The sequence below is a fragment of the Giraffa tippelskirchi genome, chromosome 5 (assembly GCF_054371585.1).
Source record: "Giraffa tippelskirchi isolate mGirTip1 chromosome 5, T2T-mGirTip1v1.2.pri, whole genome shotgun sequence".
NCBI classification, from domain to species: domain Eukaryota; kingdom Metazoa; phylum Chordata; class Mammalia; order Artiodactyla; family Giraffidae; genus Giraffa; species Giraffa tippelskirchi.
The window spans coordinates 10124038-10150268 of record NC_137279.1 but is presented as its reverse complement, the minus strand read 5'-3'; the positions used below and the strand labels follow the sequence as shown (position 1 = coordinate 10150268).

Sequence of the window (26231 nt, the reverse complement as noted above, 5' to 3'; positions counted from 1 at the left end):
TATCTAGCCCTGTTGTTACAAGGAGCCTTTACCACAGAATCTTGTATATACAGAAGGTTGATGCTTATATACATAGCTTCTGTGAACAACAGAATTATGATAAAAGGAAAAGAATAAGCACTTTAGAATAAAAAAGAGAAGTGCTTGAATCCCAGCTCTTAAAACTTACTGTGTGACCAACCACAAGTTACTTAATAATAAAACTTATTATATGGGGCTTTAAATGAGAAAAAGAGCTAATGCATATAACAGGCTAAGATTAAATTATAACTTTTATAGCAATTACATCATAATAATTTTACTACACCTAATATAATGTATCCTCAGAGATGTGCTTTTAGGTAACCATCCATACCTGGAAATGTATGCCATGCATGTTTTTTTTAACTGAATTTTTTGAAATTCATGTTTCAGCCTCTTCCACAAGCTTTTGGAGATGGTTTGGTCAGTATTTGCATCTTAGTTTTCTGACAGAAAATGAATAGTGGATGCTACTGAACATTTACTCAATGAAAATTACTTCTTCCATTTCATATAACTGACTTCATGATACATAAGCTTGAACTACAGTAACAGTTACTAAACCTGCTCTAGTTTTACATTCTTAAAAATGATTAAGGACCTCAAAGAGCTTTTGTTTATATGGATTATCTGTAAATATTTACCAATCTTGGTATTTTAAAAACAGACTGAATTTTTAAACACTTAAAGCTCATTATATGTTAATATATACATATAATTTCTATAAAAATAATTAAGAAGTACCACTGTTTTACATATTTGCAAATCTTGTTAATAGAAGATGGCCAGATTCTCATGTCTAATTCTGCACTCAATCTGTTAGATGTCGTTCTGGTTAAAAGAGCTGAAGAAAATGTCACATAGGTAAGTAACTGAAAATGGGGTGAGTATTTTAACAGCCTTTTCAAATAACTATACCCATTGTTTTTTTGATACTACAACAAAACTTAACAAGTAGTCGTTTCTTAAAGGTTAGTCTACATGTGGAATATAAATTTCTATCAGTGTAATTTCTGTTTCTGTTACATTCAAATCCATGGGTCTGTCTCACACACTGAATGGATCTTTTATCATGTATGAGTCTGTAACATCACACTCTGTTCATTTTGAAAATATTAGTTTCCTGAGTTACACAGAGCCTCCACATGGTGATAAATTTCATCATTACAATATCTCCAAGAAAATCATATTTGCTACTTATCACCACCGACCTCATCAGAAAATTGTTTATGTATTGTGAAACTGTTAGGCTCAAAGTGGCTGATACAGGTTCTCCAAAATTCTATTTTGGTGTAGAGAACTAGAATATTATCACTATTTGGCAACAAATACTGTTAACTGTTTTCCTTGAAGTGCAAGTTTCCTTTATCCATTAAAAAAAAAAACAAATTGTTAAATACTCAAGTCTGAACAATGAGTTGTCTGTTAATCATTCTTTCAGGCAAAAATGGGGTCCCAGGAAAAGAGTAGTTAGTTTACGGTTCAAATAACTGCAAAGGTGCTTTTTTTCAAGACAGCCAGGGCAGTTCAGTATGTAAAGTGTTTTTTCACTTTCACTTCATCACACATAATAGCATATAAAAGACATATATCCAAGGGTTGAGATTCAGTAAAATTAACAATTTTTACTGCTTTATCAAGGACCTCCTAGGTGAAATAAGCATCGGTATTACTGCAAGTATGTGCAACAAACACTGTTACAGTCTCATCTCACTGTCTTGACTCATACTCAAGTACAGCAGTTTTACCACTGCTTTTGGACCATCAGTGCAAACGTCAGCAGAGTAGAAACAGAAAATAACTTCCTAGATTATTAGAAAAAATCGTTTCTGCCTTGGATTGGAGAGTCCCTGAAAAGATCTCAGGAATAAATACCCAGAGATCTGAAAACTGTACTTCAAAAGCCACTGACTTGTATCATTAAATAAGATTCACAACAGGGTTAGGCAAAACTTAGGTTTGGGAACAACTATGAGATCTGCATCATCACTAAATACATACCGACTGCCAGGTTTCTCAGGAAGGAAAATATTGGGTTGGCTAAAAAGTTCATTCAGGTTTTTCCATAACTCGAACAAACTTTTCGGCCAATGTAATACATAAAGAAGAAAATGATCTCCCCAGCATCATACATTAAGTCAAAAGCAAAGGTGGATCTGAGTGTACAATTCCAGATCAGGGGTCAGCAAACTTTTTTTTTCTGAGGGCCACAGGGTGAATATTTTAGGTTTTGTGGGCCATACAATCTCAGTCAAAACTAATCAACACTGTTGCTGTAGCACCAAAGCAGCCACAGGCAACACCTACACGTCAAGTCCGCCTGTGTTCCAATAAAGCTTCTTACATGGAGGTTGAAATCTGAATGCCGTATAATTTTCACATGCCACAAAATAATATTCTTCGGAATTTTGTCAACCATTTAAAAATGTAAAAACCATTCTTAGCTTATAGGGCAGGTCATGTAAAAACAGCTGGCAGGCCAGACTTGGCCCATGGGCCACAGTTTGTCAACCCCTATTATAGACTCAAATTGCTTCGGTTCAGTTCAGTCACTCAGTCGTGTCCGACTCTTTGCGACCCCAGGGACTGCAGCACGCCAGGCCTCCCTGTCCATCACCAACTCCCGGAGTGTGCTCAAACTCATGTCCTTGGAGTCGGTGATGCCATCCAACCATCTCATCAAACTGCTTACTTCATATCGAATAAAGTAAGTTGGGATAGAAACATTTACTGGCAGCTAAGCTCTAATTTCAAATCAACTTCAGACACTATTTTGGCGCTCTGTCAACATATCCTGCTTTCAGGGTTTGGCTTTTTTTCCCCACAAATCCTTGGAATGTCCATAAAATACTAATTTTGTTCCCTGAAAGCAAGAGATTTCATTAAAGCCACGATATCAGATGAAATTCACTGGACCTAGTGGAAATCTCTTCAATTCGCCACATTTCAACTGTATAGACAGCATTTAAAATCAAAATCTCTTTATAGCCATCTACAAAATTATTTATGCACTGCTCTGAGAAATATATAAACTTTCCAAGATTTTTTTTTAATAATTTTAAATATTTTCTATATTCAATACAAATTTACTTCCTTAAATGGTTATCATTGTATAACCTGGTCCTCTGAAATTAATAAACAGACAAAGAAAAAACTGCTGTGGTTTATACAGCTAATCACAAATGAAAGGAAATGTTGTTACAGATCTTTCGTCTGCTCTCTGATGTCTTGTCACTATAACCTCTACATCATCTATCACATCACACTGTTTCATGCTTTGCTTGATTTTCCTTTCTAACAAGAACAATAAAGCAAAGGGCAAGAGGGTAAAGTTATGTGTACTCAGTTTCTTGGCTTTTGACCATAAAAATCTAGTCACATAGTCATATTTCCTCTTACTCTTCCAACCTTCTTTTATTAGCAAAGAAGTCATGATTACATGAACCTAGATCAGAAAAGTAAGATCATAAAAACACCTAGGGAAAAAGTCAGATAGTAAAATAAAGTAATAAATAAATGTTCTATACAAATTGTTCTCTTTTCAAATTCTACCTAATTCTAAATGAGAAATGTTTCAAAATAAGCAAACAAACGAGAACTAGCAGGTTAGGAAGAGAAAATTTTTTAGCTTAAGCAAGAGAAGCAAAAAGAAACAAAGTGACTTCTCCTGGTTTATGGAGGACCATTTTAAAATGTATGTCAGATGCAAAAGTGCTTATATCTTTCCAGAAATTTAGCAATTTATACCAGAAATAATCAGAGATGTAGGAAAAAAAGACCTACACGTAAGAATATTCATCACAAAAACTAGTGCAATTGAAATAACAAATTCGTGACAACAGAAGAATATGGTATATCCTATGATAAAATATTATAGAGTTATTAAAAACTGCTATCAGTTCAGTTCAGTTGCTCAGTCGTATCCGACTCTTTGCAACCCCATGGACTGCAGCACGCCAGGCCTCCCTGTCCATCACCAACTCCCTCAGCTTGCTCAAACTCATGTCCATCGAGTCGGTGATGCCATCCAACCATCTCATCTTCTGTCGTCCCCTTCTCCTCCCACCTTCAATCTTTCCCAGCATCAGGGTCTTTTCCAATGAGTCAGTTCTTCACATCAGGTGGCCAAAGTATTGGAGTTTCAGCTTCAGCATCAGTCCTTCCAATGAATATTCAGGACTGAGTTCCTTTAGGATGGACTGGTTGGATCTCCTTGCAGTCCAAGGGACTCTCAAGAGTCTTCAACACCACAGTTTAAAAGCATCAATTCTTTGGTGCTCAGCTTTCTTTATAGTCCAACTCTCACAACCATACATGACTACTGGGAAAAATCATAGCTTTGCCTAGATGGACCTTTGTTGGCAAAGTGATGTCCCTGCTTTTTAATATGTTGTCAGGCTTGGTCATAGCTTTTCTTCCAAGGAACAAAGAGTCTTTTAATTTCATGGCTGTAGTCACCATCTGCAGTGATTTTGGAGCCCCCAAAAATAAAGTCTGTCACTGTTTCCATTGTCTCCCCATCTATTCACCATGAAGTGATGGAACCGGATGCTAGGACCTTAGTTTTCTGAATGCTGAGTTTTAAGCCAACTTTTTTACTCTTCTCTTTCACTTTCATCAAGAGGCTCTTTAGTTCTTCTTTGCTTTCTGTCATAAGGGTGGTGTCATCTGCGTATCTGAGGTTATTGATATTTCTCCCAGCAATCTTGATTCCGGCTTGTGCTTCACCCAGCCTGGCATTTCGCATGGATATTTTGCAGACTGGTTCCAAATAAGGAAAGGATTATGTCAAGGTTGAATATTGTCAGCCTGCTTATTTAACTTATATGCAGAGTATATCATGCGAAATGCTGGGCTGGATGAAGCACAAAAATTGTTATAGAAGAATATTTAATGCTCAAGTATTCATGCTTTATGAATCAAAAATAACAAACTGCAAAGCAGTATATATACTATAATTCTAGTTTAAATAAACAAACACACACCAATGTTCATAGCAGCACTATTTACAATAGCTAGTACATGGAAGAAACCTAGCTGTTCATTGACAGATGAATGTATAAAGAAGTTGTGGCACATACATACAATGGAATATTAATCACCCATAAAAAGGAATGAATCTGAGTCAGTTGTAGTGAGGTGTATGAACCTCATGAAGTAAGTGAGAAGGAAAAAAACAAATATCATTTATTAATGCATATATATGGAAATCTAGAAAAATAGTACTGATGAACCTATGTGCAGGGCAGGAATAGAGATCCAGATGTAGAGAATGGACTTGCAGACACAGTGGGATAAAGAGAAGAGGGGCAAACTGAGAGAACAGCACTGACATATATATACACTACGGTGTGTAAAATAGACAGCCTAGTGGGAAGCAGGTGTATAGCACAGGGAACTCCGCTCAGTGCTTTGTGATGACCTAGAGAGGAGGGAGGGAAGCTCAAGAGGGAGGGAATATATGCATAGTTATAGCCGATTCATGCTGCTGTACAGCAGAAACCAACACACAACACTGTAAAGCAATTATCCTCCAATTAAAAATACCTAAAAAATAAAATTAAAAAAACATAAACAGGAAAAAAGTACACAAAACATTAACAGTACTTTTCTCTGTATGCTGGAAGTACAGGTGACTCATCATATTTGTTGTATGTGTGTGACAAGTCCTTAAGGCTATGTATGTGAAGGATATCAAAGAAGATTCAGCAAGAGCTAAAACTGGGGGTTTGTTTGTAAATAAAGATATGGTATACAGACATAATTTATAAAATGTAGACTTATGTAAATCATCCAGCAGCCAGTGCCAAGAAATTTCTAACTTGAGAGAAGACAGATGATTATAAAAATATATCTGTACAAAGAAGATTAACCCGAGACTTCTTCCTTACTTATTTTCTTCCTTTCATTCTCCTCTTAAGATGTACCCTAATATACCTGAAAAGCCTAGCACTATCATATTTCCTCAACTATACACTGCAACTAACCTAGTATTATCTTATATGTTTCTCTTCCATACTGAAGCAATTGCTAACTCCCCTTCTTTTCATTGAAGAATTCCCCAACCAGCTCAAGAAGAACATTTCCCATCACTACCTCAACAATGAGTACAAAGATACAGAGAAAGAAATGCAAATACTCAGTACCTATTCTATTCATTTTATATCTTCAATATATCTACTTAATACAGTGCTTCCTCAACTCCTTGAAACCACGGTCTTGTCATTCAATCCGCTTTTTATAAAGCTACACATAATGGACACTAGCTCCCTGAAACCCAGAAAGTTAACAAGTAAGATAAAAAGAGCTGCAAGCAAGAAAGAGGTTCTCAGTTAAAGTGAGTAAGAAGAACATTGTGGATAATGCAGGGCAACAACTGACAATACAGAGGCTATTTGTCAAAAGTTAAGCCAACCTGAAGTCAATCCATGTTTAAAGGGGCCCTCTGGGCCATCAGAACAGTAAAAGGTGCATCCTTTACCAACACCATCAAGTCAAAAACTAAGCCTTTTTTGGAAAGGATGGGGGTGGGGGGGAGTCAAAGGTTCTATGAAAGTGTTCAGCCTCCAGGTTCATATCACAGAGATTCAAGTCTCAGGGCTATTAGAGGACCCCAGGTGACTGGTTAAAAAGCAACTACAGACATGAGGGGTTTGTACAGCGTCCCAGTTCACCTACCTACCCTCACCTTCTGTGCTTTGAACTGCTCAGAGTAGGGCAGTATAGTGTAATCTGTCTAGGACACCATCTCTGAAAGACAGGCACCAGGGGAAAAGGTTGAGTTGCCACAGAATAAATCTTTATACTATAAGCTATCAGAAATCTGTATTTGAAGACCTTCTGCAAAAAGAGATCAGTTTCCTTTAGAACAACAGGTGGTCTCTCATGGCCGACTATGCCTAAAATACATGGCCTCATTATTATTAGCTGATAGCTTTCACTGAGCCCTGAGGTTCAAATATTGCCATAGTCAATGAAAGGGAATTTCTACTTTTCCTAGTAGCGATGACTCAAGCTTCACACACAAAGCAAGATATCTAGCTAGCAGAACAAAGGTCACCCTGAGGTAGAAGACATACATACCAATCTCCATTAAGAAGCAAGCCTTTATAAATATGATTTTAAGTGACTACCTAAACCTAAAAGTTGATGTTAGTTAAGATTCCTCTATTTGATTACCAACTCATCACTCAATAATAGCTATTGTTACTAAAAAGAGCCATTTCTCTGACATTTCACATTTTTATAATGTTCTTGATACATGTCTTGCTTCACCCTTGAAATTTTATAAAAAGAACATCAGAATATCTACTGCATATTTGGTTAAAAAAAAAAACAGAATAAGCACAGGAAACAACACATCAATCACAATTACAACCCTAGTACTGTTACCTTATCGTGAACAACAAAGATCTATGAGTTGGCTTCCATTTTTACTTAATGAACATTTTATGCTGCTCCATAATCTACTCTGCAAATCAAATCTGTAACCAGCACACAAGCAGTTCATACTGAGCTTTCTATACCAAATTAAATCTCATTTCAGAATACAGGTCTGTGATTGCTGTTAAATATCTGGAGTGCTTTGACTGCCTTAGGCACCTGGCTTAACTTTTCTGAAATTCCAATTTTTAACTATAAAGTAAGGTATTTATCTATGTCATTCCCAGTGTTCCTTCTACTCTAAAATCTATTCCCACAACATATCATGAAATTTTTATTTGCCCCATCAGACTGCTAAACTCTTAATATACAGTGTTATCCTCAATAGTCACAGAATTGCTAAGGGTCAATTTTTGTAATTTGTGTCAACTGTTTTATATGCACACATACATATAATGACACACTCTCATTTCTGCTTATCTTAATAATAACTTACTCTTTTTCTCTTTACTTTAAAATTCCCCACAAAGAAAATTCAACTAATTATGGACAGTGAATAAAAGTTAAGTAGATAAGCACTCAGGAGAAAAAGGAACTTCAAACTGAATAAGCCTACTCTGAATACAGGAGCGCCTAGAATTAGCCCAGTAACAAGATTTAGCGTTCTTGTGGTGCCACCTGGTGGACATTTGCTATAAATTCTACTTTAAATTTAAAATATTTTGTCATCTTTGTGCTTTTCTATATAATGAAAAGAATTATTACCCTGACACCAAATAAATACACAAATTTTGAACTGAAAATGACTTTGAAAAGGTCCCTTACATGGACCAGCAATAGATTCTATTCTCAAAATGTACATCTCATTTCCTTTAAAATAGCTAATTCAAGACAGCTTACCTAACAGACCCTTTCTTGTGTCTCTAATTGCTACAGTGAGCACTCAGAGAGCTCTCACTCCACAATTTACAGGCAAAAAGAAAAAGAAAAAAAAAGGTAAATCTGACTGCTTTAGGAAACATTTAAGAATATTTACTCTTAAGATATGCTACATATAAGAAGCTGATCTCTCAATTTGTATCTGTGGTTATGATCACCTAATTGCTTTTTCTTACTTGCTGCATACACGTGGAAAACGTCCCTCTCAAAACTGCAAAAGAAGTCAAGTAAGGTACTGCGGAGAGGAAATGACGTAGTTTACCAGATGAGCGTACACAAACATCAAAGGCTCTGATATTAGGGCCAGCATGGCAGTAAAGCGACCTATATCCTTCCAAAAGGCCGACAGATGAGAGAGACATGCCAGGAAGTCCAGTTCCCATGCACCACTTTGACCAGGTCCCCACAAGTGCCACTGGAACTTTATGGCTAAATTTAATTCAACAAAAAGATGGAATTTAAAAAAGGAAGTAAGATGTTAACAATCAATTAAATCTTCTTTCATCTTTGAGAAAATATATAGTTAAATTTCACAGAACAAAAGAGATAAGGAGCAAACCAGCACTTCATTTTAAAAATATAGAACAATGTTAATGTTTCATCTAAAAACCTACCGAATAATTTTTAATTTTATATTAGATAAAAATACATTAATCACCAAACTGTTGGTTTTCTAAAACCTTTAAAGGGGTTTCCTCTCTCACACTTTACTGTAAAATAATGAAAGTTTTTAAAAATCCCCTAATCCAACTCTTTATGCTTTCCTTAGAAAACTTTCTTTCAAGGTAAAGACTTGTTGACTGCATTTTATGGGACTAATAAAAATAATGATCACTTAGCCTCTGCATCTGTTCTCTGAGAGGGGATGTACTTGCCATGTGTCATTCTAACTCCAACTGAAGGGCCTTGGCACAGCAGACTATACATATTAAGATTCGCCCCGCTGGCTCATTCCACTGGCAAACTAAATGACAAGTATGAAAAATGAATCCACCTTCAAAACACCATTTAAAACACTACACTCAGAGGAGCTGTTACGCAGTGTATCACCTGCTCATGTTCTGGCTCTAAATCCGCCTCGCCAGCACCTACCTCCACAGTCCCTCGACAACCTTCCCTTGCCCTGCATACCTGTGGGGCTTGGCTGGCTGTGAGCTTTCCTGCCCCCTTCCTACGAGAGGCCCTCTCTCTTGGTTGTCTCTGGGACTGGCAGACCTTTTGGTGTGAAAGTATATCTTGCTTGCCCAGGATGCCAGGCAATCTCATAATATTTAAAAGTCATTTTTCCTCTCAAATACCAGCGAATTTGCAAGATGTCTGATACTCGAACCTGTATTTGTCAACAAGGTATCTTTGGGCAGGATCAATGAGCCAGGCAGAGAGGTTTTTAAAGGGAAGGGGTGAAAAACAAACATTAACAGCTTTTCCAGTTCCCTGTTTTTCATTCTTCATGGATCCCAGGGTGTTTCAGAGGTGGTAATGCAGTTAGAAAACTAAATTATGCACTGAAAAGATAAAATTTCAGTATTACTTTTAAGTAGCGTTATTTTTTTCTGTGTTTTTAACAGAAATGTTGCCCCCAGTTTCTCCCATAAAAGCATATTCCTAAAATAATAATTGCTTACAAGGAAAACTCATTGTTTTGAAATGTTAAAAGATAAACTCTGAAACAAATACACCCTACCCCTACTGTAGGTAGGGTGGCCCATTCACCCAGAGAGCAGTCCTGGTCTTGGCGAACAGTAAGTACAATAGCATCTTCTTTAATTCTCAGAAGTGTCTCAGTTGGGACAATAAATTACAAACTCACCCATCCTGTAAGTTTAAGGTTATAACCCACCTTAGGTTATATCTCCTTTAACATGAATACCTTTTTATTCTGAACAGCCTTCCACGTTTTAGAACACCATCTCAAGAAAAGTAATCCTAATAATAACTCTTCCCCTTCTCTCCTAAACTTAAGCAAAGGACAAAAGACCTCTACACCACTCCTATCCTTGATTACCTTCTGCTAAAATAGGCTCCTGAGACACCCTTCTCTCACCATGGCTGACTCCTACCTAGGTAATAAAGACTTATCAAGGATATAAAAGATTAGAGTCATCCTCAAGTCACCTGAATCAAAAATCAAAGAGAGAAAAAAAGATTCCGTTATTTTCAGGAACTGTACTCCTCACTGAATATTCTCCCACAAATCTTTCTAAGTCTCCTGCTTAGGAGTCCTCTCTTGGACATCACCAAATCTGCAAATTTTACAAGCAGAAAATGTTTTCTCCCTCTTTCTCAAAAGTACGAGGGTGTATCTTAGGCAACAGCCAGATCAGGTTATCCCGGAAAAGTCATCCTCCAAGGAAACTTGGTTTAAAAATAGTCACTTTGGGATCCCAGAGTGGTTAGATTTTTCCAAAGCCTAGCAAGGATCTCAGATCAAAACAACTCATGGAGAATAGATGTATTTTTCCCCAAAAACACCTGATGGATTGTAAAGTAAAATGACTATCAATATTGTTTTTCTATAATCTTAGCTGATTTAGGATGGAGTTGAAGATACTGAGGACCCAAAGGAGACCCCAGCCTAAGGTCCCCCACACATTACACAGAACATTAGATATAAGTTAATGGACTGTGCTTTTAAGTCAATGGGAGCTATCATGAAAAATAAGAAATTTTCATTATTTCTCAGTGTGGGTTTTCTTCACCAAAAGAAAAAGAAACTTTTAGTGCATCAACCCACAAAATGGATGGGAACTTGTTGCTCCTACCAAAACATGATGAGAATTTACTGCAACAGATATGTTAGTGTGTCAATCAGTACACATTCCAACAAAAACATCACTACAACGAGATCATGACCACCTCTCATGTCAGTCATAAACCATTCTCCTCTACCATAAATTCTCACTCATGAAATACATCAAGAAATATTCTCTAGTGCATGATTTCTCTTTTATATAAACCAAACCTAAGCGACTTCAAGCAAATCTAATTCACCTATTTTTAAAGACTTTCCCTGGCGTGCTGCAATTCATGGGGTCGCAAAGAGTCGGACACGACTGAGCGACTGAAATGAACTGAACTAAAGACTTTCCCCAGCCCTGTCCCCAAATATATCTCTCTTTTAATTCTAAAATATTTTCTGGAAGAAAACTAGCTCAGAAAATTTTTTAAATCTTCATTAAAAATTCAAGAATGGCTTTATAGAGGAATAAAAACAAGAGATTAAGCATTGTTGAATTAAAGGGATTAAAAGTCCAAAAATTGCTTTGGTTTAGACTCATGTTATTATAAAGAATATCAAAAATACTAAAACTGCGTTAGATTTATTCTTTCTGGTACATGACTAAACTTTTAAAGCCCTTTTTGAAATTAATTGTCTGAAAGTCAGATCCAGCTAAATAAACTTTAGAAAGGCATTCTTATATTCAGTTCAGTTCAGTCACTCAGTCGTGTCCGACTCTTTGGGACCCCATGAACTGCAGCACGCCAGGCCTCTCTGTCCATCACCAACTCCTGGAGTCTACCCAAACCCATGTCCATCGAGTCGGTGATGCCATCCAACCATCTCATCCTCGGTCGTCCCCTTCTCCTCCGGCCCCCAATTCTACCCAGCATTAGGGTCTTTTCCAATGAGTCAACCCTTCGCATGAGGTGGCCAAAGTATTGGAGTTTCAGCTTCAACACCAGACCTTCCAATGAACACCCAGGATTGATCTCTTTTAGGATGGATTGATTGGATCTCCTTGCAGTCCAAGGGACTCTCAAGAGTCTTCTCCAACACCACAGTTCAAAAGCATCAATTCTGCGGCAATCAGCTTTCTTTACCTTCCAACTCTCACATCCATACATGACCACTGGAAAAACCTTGGCCTTGACTAGACGTACTTTTGTTGGCAAAGTAATGTCTCTGCTTTTAAATATGCTATCTAGGTTGGCCATAACCTTCCTTCCAAGGAGTAAGCGTCTTTTAATTTCATGGCTGCAATCACCATCAGCAGTGATTTTGGAGCCCAAAAAAATAAAGTCTGACACTGTTTCCACTGTTTCCCCATCTATTTCCCATGAAGTGATGGGACCAGATGCCATGATCTTAGTTTTCTGAACGTTGAGCTTTAAGCCAACTTTTTCATTCTCCTCTTTCACTTTCATCAAGAGGCTCTTTAGTTCTTCTTCACTTTCTGCCATAAGGGTAGTGTCATCCACATATCTGAGGTTATTGATATTTCTCCCGGCAATCTTGATTCCAGCTTGTGTTTCTTCCAGCCCAGCGTTTCTCATGATGTACTCTGCATATAAGTTAAATAAGCAGAGTGACAATATACAGCCTTGACAGACTCCTTTTCCTATTTGGAACCAGTCTGTTGTTCCATGTCCAGTTCTAACTGTTGCTTCCTGACCTGTATACAGGTTTCTCAAGAGACAGGTCAGATGGTCTGGTATTCCCATCTCTTTCAGAATTTTCCACAGTTGATTGTGATCCACACAGTCAAAGGCTTTGGCATAGTCAATAAAGCAGAAATAGATGTTTTTCTGGAACTCTCTTGCTTTTTCGATGATCCAGCGGATATTGGCAATTTGATCTCTGGTTCCTCTGCCTTTTCTAAAACCAGCTTGAACATGTGGAAGTTCACGGTTCACGTATTGTTGAAGCCTGGCTTGGAGAATTTTGAACATTACTTTACTACCATGTGAGATGAGTGCAATTGTGCGGTAGTTTGAGCATTTTTTGGCATTGCCTTTCTTTGGGATTGGAATGAAAACTGACCTCTTCCAGTCCTGTGGCCACTGCTGAGTTTTCCAGATTTGCTGGCATATCGAGTGCAGCACTTTCACAGCATCACCTTTGAGGATTTGAAATAGCTCAACTGGAATTCCATCACCTCCACTAGCTTTGTTCGTAGTGATGTTTTCTAAGGCCCACTTGACTTCACATTCCAGGATCTCTGGCTCTAGGTGAGTGATCACACCATCGTGATTACCTGGGTCGTGAAGATCTTTTTTGTACAGTTCTTCTGTGTATTCTTGCCACCTCTTCTTAATATCTTCTGCTTCTGTTAGGTCCATACCATTTCTGTCCTTTATCGAGCCTATCTTTGCATGAAATGTTCCTTCGGTATCTCTAATTTTCTTGAAGAGATCTCTAGTCTTTCCCAATCTGTTATTTTCCTCTATTTCTTTGCACTGATCATTGAGGAAGGCTTTCTTATCTCTCCTTGCTATTCTTTGGAACTCTGCATTCAGATGGGAATATCTTTCCTTTTCTCCTTTGCTCTTCGCTTCTCTTCTCTTCCCAGCTATATATTCTTTGCAGCCAAAGATGGAGAAGCTCTATACAGTCAGCAAAAACAAGACCGGGAGCAGACTGTGGCTCGGATCATGAACTGCTTATTGCCAAATTCAGACTTAAATTGAAGAAAGTAGGGAAAACCACTAGACCATTCAGGTATGACCTAGATCAAATCCCTTATGAGTATACCGTGGAAGTGACAAATAGATTTAAGGGACTAGACCTGATAGAGTGCCTGATGAACTATGGACAGAGGTTTGTGACATTGTACAGGAGACTCGTGACATTGTACAGGAGACAGGGATCAAGAAAATTCTTACACTAAACAATACAAATTCTGAACACTTACTATACTACATTTCAACAAATATAAGAAGTCATTAATTGTAGGATAAATCATTATTTTATATATCATTAAGAAAGAAAAAAGCTGTCAATTAATATATCATCAACCCAATACCATGTACTCAATATCAATGATGTTAAAATGTGAAGAAAAAAGTACCTTAGAATTAGTGCAATACTCTCAAACTCCTATATCCATCTGATTTGGGCAATGTAGATATAATTTACAGTCTGCAGCAATCAAAACCACTGAAATGAAAGAAATAAATATAAAAATCTCTTACCTTCTGTGCTGCACTCAGGAAAGCTATCAGTGAGGGAATCTGGATAAGCTTCAACGGGACCGATCAATTCAGAGCCATCATTGATTATCCCACCCTAAAAAGATCAGAGTAACTGTGTTTCATGGTCAATATGACTATTTTAAAAAATCAGTAATGAACAAATGATAGTTATCGCAACTATTTATAAGAATTACAAAAATGTTCATCTATTAAACTAGATTACAATTGCTTTTAAAAAAATCAACAGGAATAACCATATTGGTTTATCAAATGTAACAAATGTACCACATCAAGGCAAGATGCTAACAACAAGGGAAACTGTGAGGGAGAAAGGTGAATATATGGGAAAACTCTATACTTTCTGCATAATTCTTCTATAAACCTGTACTGTTCTAAAACTTCTTTAATTCAACAGGAATTTTATAATGTTTATAATAATGTGTGACTTTTTACAAAAGCATGCTATTTGAAATCTATCAAAAGTGTTCATCTTTTTAAAATGCAGAAAAAGAAAAAGCCCACCAGCTAAAGTAGGGGACATTATTCAGTATCTTTAGAGTCACTAGTCTTTCTAATTAGTGATAAATGATGGACTCCATTAGGGAGTGATTTAATTTTACCCAATTAAAAACTACAACATACCACACAGAACCTCGAGTGATCCAAAAAGTATATTTGAGAATCATTTGAATACAATGCACACAAAATGAAATAAATGTAAGATGTTTATCAAGGAAACTTTTTTAAATATTTATTTGGCTGCATCAGGTCTTAGATGTGACATGTGGGATCTAGTTTCCTGATCAGGGATCAAACCAGGCCCCCTGCATTGGGAGCTCAGAGTCTTAGCCACTGGAGCATTGGGGAAGTCCCTAAAGAAACATTTTTAATAAACATAAAACTGATTTATCTGTGTGACCATCATTTTAATTCTATGTTTAAGTTTCCAAATTCATCCCTAAAAGGATTATTTTCTCTTACTCTGTGTGCAACTAGAGACGGCTCTGTCAGGCAAGTGGTATGGTGTGATTTTGTGCTGTGGCTTTATGGACTGAATGCTCTAAAGGCTTATAACCCTTTAAGAACTAAATTAATGGGCTTCCCTGGTGGCTCAGTGGTAAGAATCCGCCTGCAATGCAGGAGACCCGGGTGTGATCCCTGGATGGGGAAGATCCCCTGGAGAAGGAAATGGCAACCCTCTTCAGTATTCTTGCCTGGGAAACACCATGGATGGGAAACACCATGGACAGAAGAGCCTGGAGGGCTACAGTCCATGGGGTCGCAAAAGAGTCAGTCATATGCGAGACAGAATAAGAGACACAGATGCATAGAACAATTTTATGGACTCTGAGGGAGAAGGTGAGGGTGGGACGTTCTGGGAGAATAGTATTGAAACATGTATATTATCATATGTGAAACAGAACACCATTCCATGTTCAATGCATGAGACAAGGGCTCAGGGCCGGGGCAATGGGATGACCCAGAGGGATGGGATGGGGAGGGAGGTGGGTGGGGGGTCCAGGAAGGGGAACACATGTAAACCCATGGCTGATTCATGTCAATGTATGGCAAAAACTATTACAATATTGTAAAGTAATTAGCCCCCAACTAAAATAAATAAATTTATAAAAAAAAAAAAAAGAGTCAGTCAGACACAACTTAGCGACCAACCAACCATTAAAATAACAGCTCTTCTGCTCTTTAACATCTTTCCTTCTACCTTCCACCAACAGTTCTGAGAGAGTCAATTCCTAGGCAGATTGATAAGAAGTTCAGAGTCCTCAAGGAGGAGAAAGGGGTCTGGGGCTCTGGAAGTGGAGATTGGGGGTCTGGAATTCTCAAGGAGGAGAAAAGGACAAACTTTTTTTTTCCTCTACATTCCTTGCTGCTGCTGCTAAGTTGCGTCGGTCGTGTCCGACTCTGTGTGACCCCCATAGACGGCAGCCCACCAGGCTCCCCCGTCCCTGGGCTTCTCCAGGCAAGAATGCTAGATTGGGTTGCCATTTCCTTCTCCAATCTACATTCCTTAGTCTTAATCAATTACACAACTCAGTTTAAACTCTGTACTAGGGATTATACAACAACAAGGTAACCAGCTGGAGGACAGTTTCTGCTTCCTGAAAACCTTCCGACTAATCCTGATATCTTAGAATGTATATTATGGGAGTGGGTCTGGAGGATCTTTCTATTGTTAAATTCTAATCTTGTTATCCTAAAATGTAAACTGTGGGAGTAGGTCTGGTAAAATTTTCACAAACTTGAGACATTCTTTTGATTCATTGTAATAACTAATTAGAAGGTATATAACTCCACTGCTAACACTAGCAAGGGGGTACTCTTTCTGCCCCCTTCTGATGTCTGTGTCAGAAGCTTTCTCTACCCCTCTTATACTTTAATAAAACTCTTTTGCACAAAAGCTCTGAGCAATCAAGCCTCATCTCTGGCCTCGGATTGAATTCTTCTCTTCTAGAGGCCAAGAATGCCAGCGTCTTTTCGTGGGTCAGCAACAACCTTTCAGTTCTACACCCCCAAACACTATTACCAGGATAGCAAAGCCCAAGAGAACTACAAGCCCCCTATTTCCTCTCTGTGTTGGCACTCAGAACTCAACAAGTATCCTTCCCCCAACTCCCAACAACATCTTTACCTCATCAAGTCTCCCTGCCAGTTTAAGGAGGAGAAATGTGAAATGGTCCCTCTCAAATTATCTAATTTTACTTCCTTGAGTTTTAAGTGAACTGAAACACTGGAAATGTTTGAATTTTTATCACTTTATTCTATGTATTAGAATATTCAAATCACAGATTACAACTGACTTTTTCTCCAAAAAGTAGAGTATCTATTCTACACTAAGCCATCCTTTAAACAACATCCAAACCAAATCCTAAGAAAATCTAAAAGTATTTTTGAGCATTTTAATAGACAAAGTTGATTTTACCTACAATCTCACATAATAGAAAGTGCCTTTCAACTATTAACTACCTCTTCCGCTACCAGGTATATGACTTTAAGTTACCTACCTATAAAATGGAAATAACGTGTATCTAACTAACTCAAGGATTTCTCAGGACTAAAAGATTTCATGCATATAAAGTGTTTAAAACAATGCAAGTACTCAATAAATTATTATGTTATTATTACTAGCAGATACAAAATCTGCTTATAAAAGAAAATAAAAACAAAATACTAAAGAATACAAAAAATGTTTTAGCTCATAATTCTAGGGAAATTTTACTTACCTAATTTAATAAACAATTTAATAAAAAATAGATAATAAAGAATAAAACTTTAATGAAACAATAATAATAAAAACTGTTCTAGAGGAATTTAAGTAGTAGGAAAATACACCACAATTCTATTTTAAATTTTCAGTTCAAAAATATTAACCTTTTAGTGTTTCTGAATATGCAGTAAAAAGCAACTCTTATTATACAGCATCTCAAAGGTTTTGATTATGAAGAGTCAATCTGAGGGTGGGGGGAAGCGAGTTCAGATGTGCTGGAATATCCAAATATGACGGGAAGTTAGCAAATGCTCTCCCCCCAGAAGGCAACGACAAAGCTAGAGAAAACTATCAAAGCAACCATTCCAGAGCTCTGGAAACTGACAAAAAACACAGAGCAAATGAGTAAGTAGCTACTCATGAAAAATTAAGAACCACAGGTAAGAACTGTGGGAGTTTGGGGCATTTTTGCCTGGGGTTGTTTCCATCTTCCATCCCATCTGGGTTGCCATGGTAATCATACAAGGGAAGACAAACCTTAAAAACTAGCTGATTCACTTGCAGAAGAGGCTGGCATGATTCAGATTTAGCAGAGAAAGAGATCCACTCCAGTGTTATCAACAATAGTGGTAATCTCAGTGCCGAACGTGGCAAGAACGCAGACTCAGTAGCAGCACAAAGTTGCAGTTAGCAAAGGACCAGCACATTGGCCAGACATTTGGCCAGACATTTAGCAGGAAGATCCAGAAAATGGCAGAGCTATAAGGGTTCTTAATAAGCTCTCCACCTATCCATGAAGGAAAAATCAGACAGGGATCAAGCTATCTGCAAATCCCTGGCAAACCATGAGAGGGTATACATGCACAGAGGAAAGGCAAGAGATCCCAGAGGAAAACAAAAGCCAGAGCAAACTTAAAACCTGCCTGAACCTTTAAAACACACAAAGAATCATCACCATTAAGGGAGGAATAGAATGAAACAAAGTGTACAAGCAAAGAACAATCACTGGCTGACCCAAGCTATGCTTATACAGGGCTAGCCAACACCAAGCCAGGTTTAAAATACAATAAAGATATTATGTTGAGCAGAAATATTAGCAGTCACACACTGTACATCAAACAGACTCCACAGATTTAGTACAGACATGTTACTAAACACACTGCTAAAACTACAGCAAGAACTCTCAGGGAAAACAAATCAGAACACAGATTTGCTGTATTATCCAAACTTTTCAGTTTTCAACAACAAAATTACAAGACATACAAAGAAACAGAAAAGTGTGATGAAGAGTGAATATACAAAATGTGACATATTCATACCCACTTAATAGAATATTATTCAACCATAAAATGGATTTAAGTATTGATACATGCTACAATACAGATGAACCTTGAAAGCATTAAGCTACGTGAAACAAGTCAGATGCAAAAGACCATATACTGGATGATTCCATTCATGTCCAGAATAGGCAAATCCATCAAGACAGAAAGAAGATTAGTGTTTTCTACAGGTTGGGGCAAATAGTGTAGGAAGGGTGAACACTAATGAGTATAAAGTTTCTTTGTGTGTTCAGTCTCTCAGTCATGTCCAACTCTTTGCGTTCCCATGGGCTGTAGCCCACCAGGCCTCTATCCATGGGATTTTCCAGGCAAGAATACTGGAGTGGGTTGCCATTTCCTCCTCCAGGGGATCTTCCTGACACAGGGATCAAACCTGAATTTCCTGTGTCTCCTGTGTAGGCAGGCAGATTCTTTACCACTGAGTCACCTGCAAAGCCTCTAAGGTTTCTTTATGGGGTGATAAAAATGTTCTGGAATTAGGTGGTAATAATGGTTGCCTAACTATGTGAATATACTAAAAAAAAAACACTGAACTGTACACCTTAAATGGTGAATTTTACACTATGTGACTTGATCTCAATTTCTTAGAAAAAGTACCAGATGAAAATCCTGGAGTTGAAAAGTTTAATAACAAAATTTTAAATTTACTAGAGAAGTTAAACAATAGATCTGAGAAAGACAAATAATCAATGAGCTTGAAGATCAATATAAACTATCCAATATGAAGATCATAGGGAAAAAAGGAACAATAATAAAGAGAATCAGGGAGAGCTGCCAGACAATATCAAACATACCAACTTATATATAATGGTAGTACCAGACAGGAGAAGGGAAAAAGGGCTAAAAAATATTTGAGAAGATGAGGGCAGAAAACTTCCCAAATTTGATTCATGTAAACCCACGGCTGATTCATATCAATGTATGGCAAAAACCACTACAACATTGTAAAGTAATTAGCCTCCAACTAAAATAAATACATTAATTTCAAAAAATAATAATAATAAATAAATAAATAAAATTAATCTACAAATATAAGAAGATAAACCCAAAATAAAATAAACAGAAAGAGAGCAACACCTAGTCACACAATTGAAAGACGAAGGCTAAATTCTGAAAGAAGTAATAGAAAAAGACGTATACAGTGGAGCCAAAGTATAATTAACAGCTGACTTCACATAAAAAACCAATAAAGGACAAAAGGCAGAGGAATGACAAGTTCAAAGTGCTAAAAGAAACACTGTGGGACTTCCCTGGTGGCACAGTAGGTAAGAATCCACCTGTCGACGGTGAATTTTATGTTATGTGACTTAAATCTCACATAAAAACTCACAAACCCAGGGCACATGGGTTCGATCCCTGACTCAGGAAGATTCCACATGCCGTGGTGCAACTAAGCCTGTGCCCCACAACTACTGAGCCAGCACTCTAGAGCCCTCGAGCCACAACTCCTGAGCCCACGTACTGCAACTCCTGAAGCTTGTGCACACCTAGGCCTGTGGTCCGCAACGAGAGAAGCCACCGCAATGAGAAGCCCACACGCCACAGTGAAGAGAGGCCCCTGCTTACGGCAACTGGAGGAAGCCCGCGCAAAGCAACGAGGACCCAGCACAGTCAAAAATAAAATAAATTAATTTTTTAAAAAAGAAACATGTCAATCGATAATTCTCTATGTCCAGCAAAAAAGAAAAAGAGAAAGATAGCGCTATGTCATGTCTGACTCTTGCGATCCCATGAACTGCAGCCTGCCAGACTACTCGTTAAAAATGATGGGTAAAGGCACACCCTTGCAAGGGGGTGTCGTGAGTGTGACGTCCAACATACAAGCTGAAGGGACTGCAGCAGTGACCATTGCTGCTGGGACAGCTGCTACTGGTTATCTAGCTTACAAAAGATTATAAAGATCATCGCAACAAATCTGGGGTAAACCCTCTCATCCAGAAAGACAACCCCAAGGTAGTACATGCTTTTGACATGGAAGATTTGGCAGATAAAGCTGTGTACTGAGGACGTTGCTGAAGGTCCAAAATAGTTCCCATTCTGTGATGTATCTGACACAAAACACAATGAGGAAACTGGAGATAACATGGGGCCTCTGATCATTAAGAAAAAAGACATTGAAATGGACGCTTTTGATGCTGTAGACCCACTTGTCCTGATGTTTCCTGACTCTCTAACCAGAATGACTATCACTTCTGTCTAATTCAGCTCCTCAGAGTTCTAGATGTGGTATATTGCAAACTACAGCTCTCATATTGACCGCATCTGCCTTGTATGCTGAACCACTGTGGTGCACGTTTGTTGAAACAAAAAAAAAAAAAAAAAAGGAAAAAGGAAAAACCAATCTCATGGCCTGGGGGTTACTTTGGTCCTGGAAGGATCCGTTTCTTTACATTTAAAACTGACATTACTATATAGTTGCATGTCAAAGCTAATGTATTAAATTAGTCTTAAAATTAAAAAAAAGATTGGTAAATAAAAATGTTTCCAGTAAGGAGTAGAGACTCTATTACTAGCAAATCTGCCTTACACACACAAAAGAAAACTGCAGTCCTACAAGCTGAAAGAAAAGAAAAGCATATGGTAATTCCAATCCACCTAAACAAATAAAGAACACTAAAAAAAAAAGAAAGAAATAGGACAAATAAAAAAACTCCATAAATATGTGGTCTTATTTTTTCCTCCCTTAACTTTTTAAAAAGATACTGTAACACTGTATTATTCTGTCTACATATGAGGTATCAGTTCAGTTCAGTCACTCAGTCATCTCCAACTCATTGTGACCCCATGGGCTGCAGCACACCAGGCTTCCCTGTCTATCACCAACTCCCTCAGCTTGCTCAAACTCATGTCCATTGAGTTGGTGATGCCATCCAACCGTCTCATCCTCTGTCGTCCCCTTCTCATTCCGCCTCCAATTCTTCCACCAGGGTCTTTTCTAATGAGTCAGCTCTTCGCATCAGGTGGCCAAAGTATTGGAGTTTCAGCTTCAGTATCAGTCCTTCCAATGAATATTCAGGACTAATTTCCTTTAGGATGGACTGGTTGGATCTCCCTGCAGCCCAAGGAACTCTCAAGAGTCTTCTCCAAGACCATAGTTCAAAAGCATCAGTTCTTCAGCACTCAGCTCTCTTTATAGTCCAACTCTCACATCTATACATGACTAATGGAAAAACCATAGCTTTGACTAGATGGACCTTTGTCAGCAAAGTAATGTCTCTGCTTTTGAATATGCTATGATGATAATAATAAAAAAAAGGAGTAGATAGAGCAAGTTTGCACCATAAAGCTCTATTTTAATAGAATTTAGTATTCTTCTCAATTGTCATAAATTAAAATGCATATATTAATCCCTAGAGCAAACAGTAAGACTATAACTTTTAAAAGCACATACATAAGGGACTTCACTGGTGGCCAGTGGTTAAGAACCTGCCCTCCAGTGCAGGGGACCTGGGTTCAAAACCTGGTGGGGGAACTAAGCCCACACCCTGCAACTACTGAGCCTGCGTGCCACAACCAAGACTTGGTGCAACCAAATAAGTAAATTTTTTTTAAATAAAAGCACACACGTAAAAAAAAAGAATTTACGTGGTACCATAAACAATACCTATTTAATACGAAAGGAGGCATAAAGTAGAAATGAGAAAACAAAAAATATGTAAGACGTATAACAAATAGCAAATGACAGACAAAAATTCAATCTTATCAATAATTGAATACAAAAAGACTAAATACCATATGAACAATAGCAGTTTTCAGACTAGATTAAAAAAATAGGATCAAACCATAGACAGTGCATGTAAGAGAACGCTTTAGATTCAATTATACAAACAGACTATAAAGAAAGCTGAGCGCCGAAGAATTGATGTTTCTGAATTGTGGTGTTGGAGAAGACTCTTGAGAGTCCCTTGGACTGCCGGGAGATCCAACCAGTCCATCCTAAAGGAGAACAGTCCTGGTGTTCATTGGAAGGACTGATGTTGAAGCTGAAACTCCAATACTTTGGCCACCTGATGCGAAGAGCTGACTCCTTGGAAAAGACCCTGATGCTGGGAAAGATTGAGGGCGGGAGGAGAAGGGAAAGATTGAGGGCAGGAGGAGAAGGGAACAACAGAGAATGAGATGGCTGGATGGCATCACTGACTCGATGGATATGGGTTTGGGTGGACTCCGGGAGTTGGTGATGGACAGGAAGGCCTGGCATGCTGCGGTTCATGGGGTTGCAAAGAGTCGGACATGACTGAGCGACTGAACTGAACTGATACAAACAGATTGAAAGCAAAATTTAAAAGAAAAGTACATGCAGATTGTAAGAAACCTAGACTGCCCATATTAAAATCACACAAAAGAGACTTTAAGACAATAAATATTACTAGAAAGAGGGACATTTCATAAGATTAAGCAAATCATTTCATCAGGAAGACAGAACAATTCTAAACATACATGGACACACCAAAAAAGGCCCAAAGTAAGGAAAAAATTAACATAACTGAAAAGAAAAAATAGAAAATTCAACAATAATAATTAGAGACTTCAATACCTCAATCTCAGTAATTGCTAGAACAACTAGACAGAAAATCAGCAAGGATAATGAAGACAATACTATCAGCTAACTTGAATTAATACTTACTCCACCTGAATTAATAAATATAACTCCACCTGACAACCGAATACGTCAACATGTAACATTCTCCAGGGTAGAGCACATGCTAGGAAATAAATCATGTCTCAATAAATTTAAAAGGACTGAAATCATACAATGCACATTTTCTGATCACAACCACAAGAAAACAAAATTAGAAATCAATAACAGATGAAACTTTAAGAAATCCACAAATATTTGGAAATTAAAGAACATATCTCCAAATAACCAATGGGTCAACAGAAAAATCATAAAAGGAATACTTTAAACTGAATAAAAGTGAAAATAAAACAAAAACTTATGAGATGAGGCTCAAACAATGCTAAGAGGGAAATTTATAGCTGTAAATGCCTATGTTAGACAAGAAAAACCATCTCAAATCAATCACTAAAGCTTTCAATTTAAGGAATTAAAGAATCAGATAAAGAGCAAAGTAAATCCAAAGCATGCAAAAGGAAGGAAATGTAGTTTAGAACAGAAATCAGTGAAACAAAACAGAAAAATAGAGGGGAAAAAAATCAATGAAACCAAGCCGATCTTTTGAAAAGATCAACAAAAATACCAAACTGTTAGCTAGATGGGTCAAGAAAAAATAGATAAGACACAAATTACCAAAATCATGAATGAAAGAGGGGAAATCACTACCACTCCTATAGGAGTTAGAAACACTGTAAGTGAGCAGTATGAACAAATTACAGATTTCAGATGAAAACTCCTAGTAAAACACAAGTTACCAAGCTATATCAAGTATCAAGCAAAAAGAGAAAATCAGAATAGACCTATACAAGAAAATAAACTGAATTAGAATTTAACATCTTCCCACATCAATTCCACTCCTAAGTATATACTGAGAAACAAAAATGTCCACACAAAAACTTATATGCCAATATTAATAACAGCATCATTCATAGTAGTCAAAGGAGACGACAATCCATATGTGCATCAACTTGATGAATAGATAAACAAAATGTGGTATATCTATGGATCCACACAAAGTAATGTTATAATTAGTATTTAAAAAGAAATTAAGGAATTAATGGATACTGGCTATAACATGGATAAACCTTTAAAGCACAATGCTAAATGAAAGAACAATTCCATTCACAATAGCATCAAAAGAATAAAATATTTTGTATTAAATTTGGCAAAAGAAGTACCTTATACAGGAAAATCACAAACCGTGCTGAGATAAATTACAGAATACCTAAATAAATGGTGATTATTTCATGTTCACAGATTATAATATTAAGATAACAATTCTCCCCAAACTGAACTGTATACTTAACACAATTCCACTCAAAATTTCATCAGAATTTTGTGTTCACATGGACAAACTGATGTTAAAACATCTTATGAAAATTCAAAAGAATCAAAACTACTGTAATAACTTAGAAAAAATACAAATAAAGTGGGATAACTTACACCCTTTCATTTCAAAACTTATTATAAAGCTATAGTAATCAAGACAGTATGGTATTAGTAAAAGAACAGGCACACAGATCAATAGAAGTTTATGTTTTTAAGAAACTGCCAAACTGTTTTCCAAAGTGATTTTTACCATTTTACATTCCCCAATAATGAAATTTTGCCATCCGCAACAACAATGCATGGACTCAGAGGGTGTCATGTTTAGTGAAAAAAGTCAGAAAGAGAAAGACAAATACGGTTTGATATCACTTATACGTGGAATCTAAAAAACAAACTAGTGAATAAAACAAAAAGAAAGAAACAGACTCCCAGAGAAACTAGTGGTTACAATTGGGAAGAGGGAAAAGGTGAGGAGCAAAACAGGAGTAGGGGATTAAGAGGTACCAGGATATACTGTACAGCACAGGGAATACAACAGTAACTATTAATAGGGTACAACCTTTAAAATTGTGAATCACTATACTGTACACCTGAAGCTTACATAATCTTGTAAATCAACTATCATTTAAAAATATATACATATATGGAAAAAGAAACTTTGCTGTGTGAGACAAACAAGATAATATGGTGAGTTTTGCCTTGTTGCTTACTTGGGAGTTAAATAACCTTCTAAGACCATAGTTACTTATCTCTACATTAAGAAACGAAGCATCACTGCTATGATATTAAATCAGTATACCTCTCCCACCAAACACACTGCTTAGGATATTTCCAAGATATTTTCCAAGACGAGCTTGACTTTTCTTACACTGCCCCATTTTGTCTTCCTCTTCTTTTGTTTCGCATTTCACATAGCCCAAAAGTAAGTGTCTTTCAGCAACAGTTACAAAGAGGAATTCCCAGATTCAAAAGAAACAGAATGAATAGCTTTTATTTAAGTTATTCAAAATCTACAATCCGATCTCTATATTCCTTTTTTAGCCCTTGGTATGTGTTAATTTGCAAGACTGTCTTTTATCATTTCTATAAAGCAATATTCTTCTTGCTTAATAATGCTTTCTTTTTCTATAAGCATAGATTCCCCGCCATACAGAAACAGCTGTATTTAGCAAACAGCAAACTACTCACCCCAGTTTGCAGAGTAATGAAAAATTAAGCAACAAAGTCAATCAGCAAGAATCTTATTATCACAAACTTTTCTACTATTATTTCTAAATCACAAGTTTGTAATGTCTTTCAAAAGATCAACTTCCTTCACCAAACTAAAATAGGCCATAAAAAATAAATTTCTTTTGTAGATAATATTCTTTTGTAAGATTCTCATATACCTTGCTGGCTACATGTTCTATGAAATTACATTTATACAACTGAGTAGATTTTTAGTTAAAGAAGGGAAAAAATAATT

The 26231-nt window shown here is 37.1% G+C and overlaps 1 protein-coding gene and 1 pseudogene across 20 annotated transcripts in view; one reads left to right on the top strand and one right to left on the bottom strand.

The window, feature by feature from the left end:
* The window catches only part of RPS6KC1 (ribosomal protein S6 kinase C1), a 192939-nt gene that overhangs the window by 124598 nt on the left and 42110 nt on the right, over positions 1 to 26231 (bottom strand). For 19 of the 20 annotated variants that reach the window (XM_081489843.1, XM_081489848.1, XM_081489846.1 and 16 more), the window contains one exon: positions 14257 to 14350. Coding sequence is in view for 13 of the 20 variants with exons in the window: in XM_081489830.1 (XP_081345956.1) it covers positions 14257 to 14350 (94 nt within the window). In the remaining 7 variants the exon portion in view is untranslated. Of the gene's footprint in view, positions 1 to 9673; positions 9719 to 14256; positions 14351 to 26231 lie in introns of those variants that run through there. The other variant, XM_081489853.1, reaches the window with a different exon arrangement.
* LOC145507387 (CDGSH iron-sulfur domain-containing protein 1 pseudogene) lies at positions 20583 to 21019 on the top strand (annotated as a pseudogene).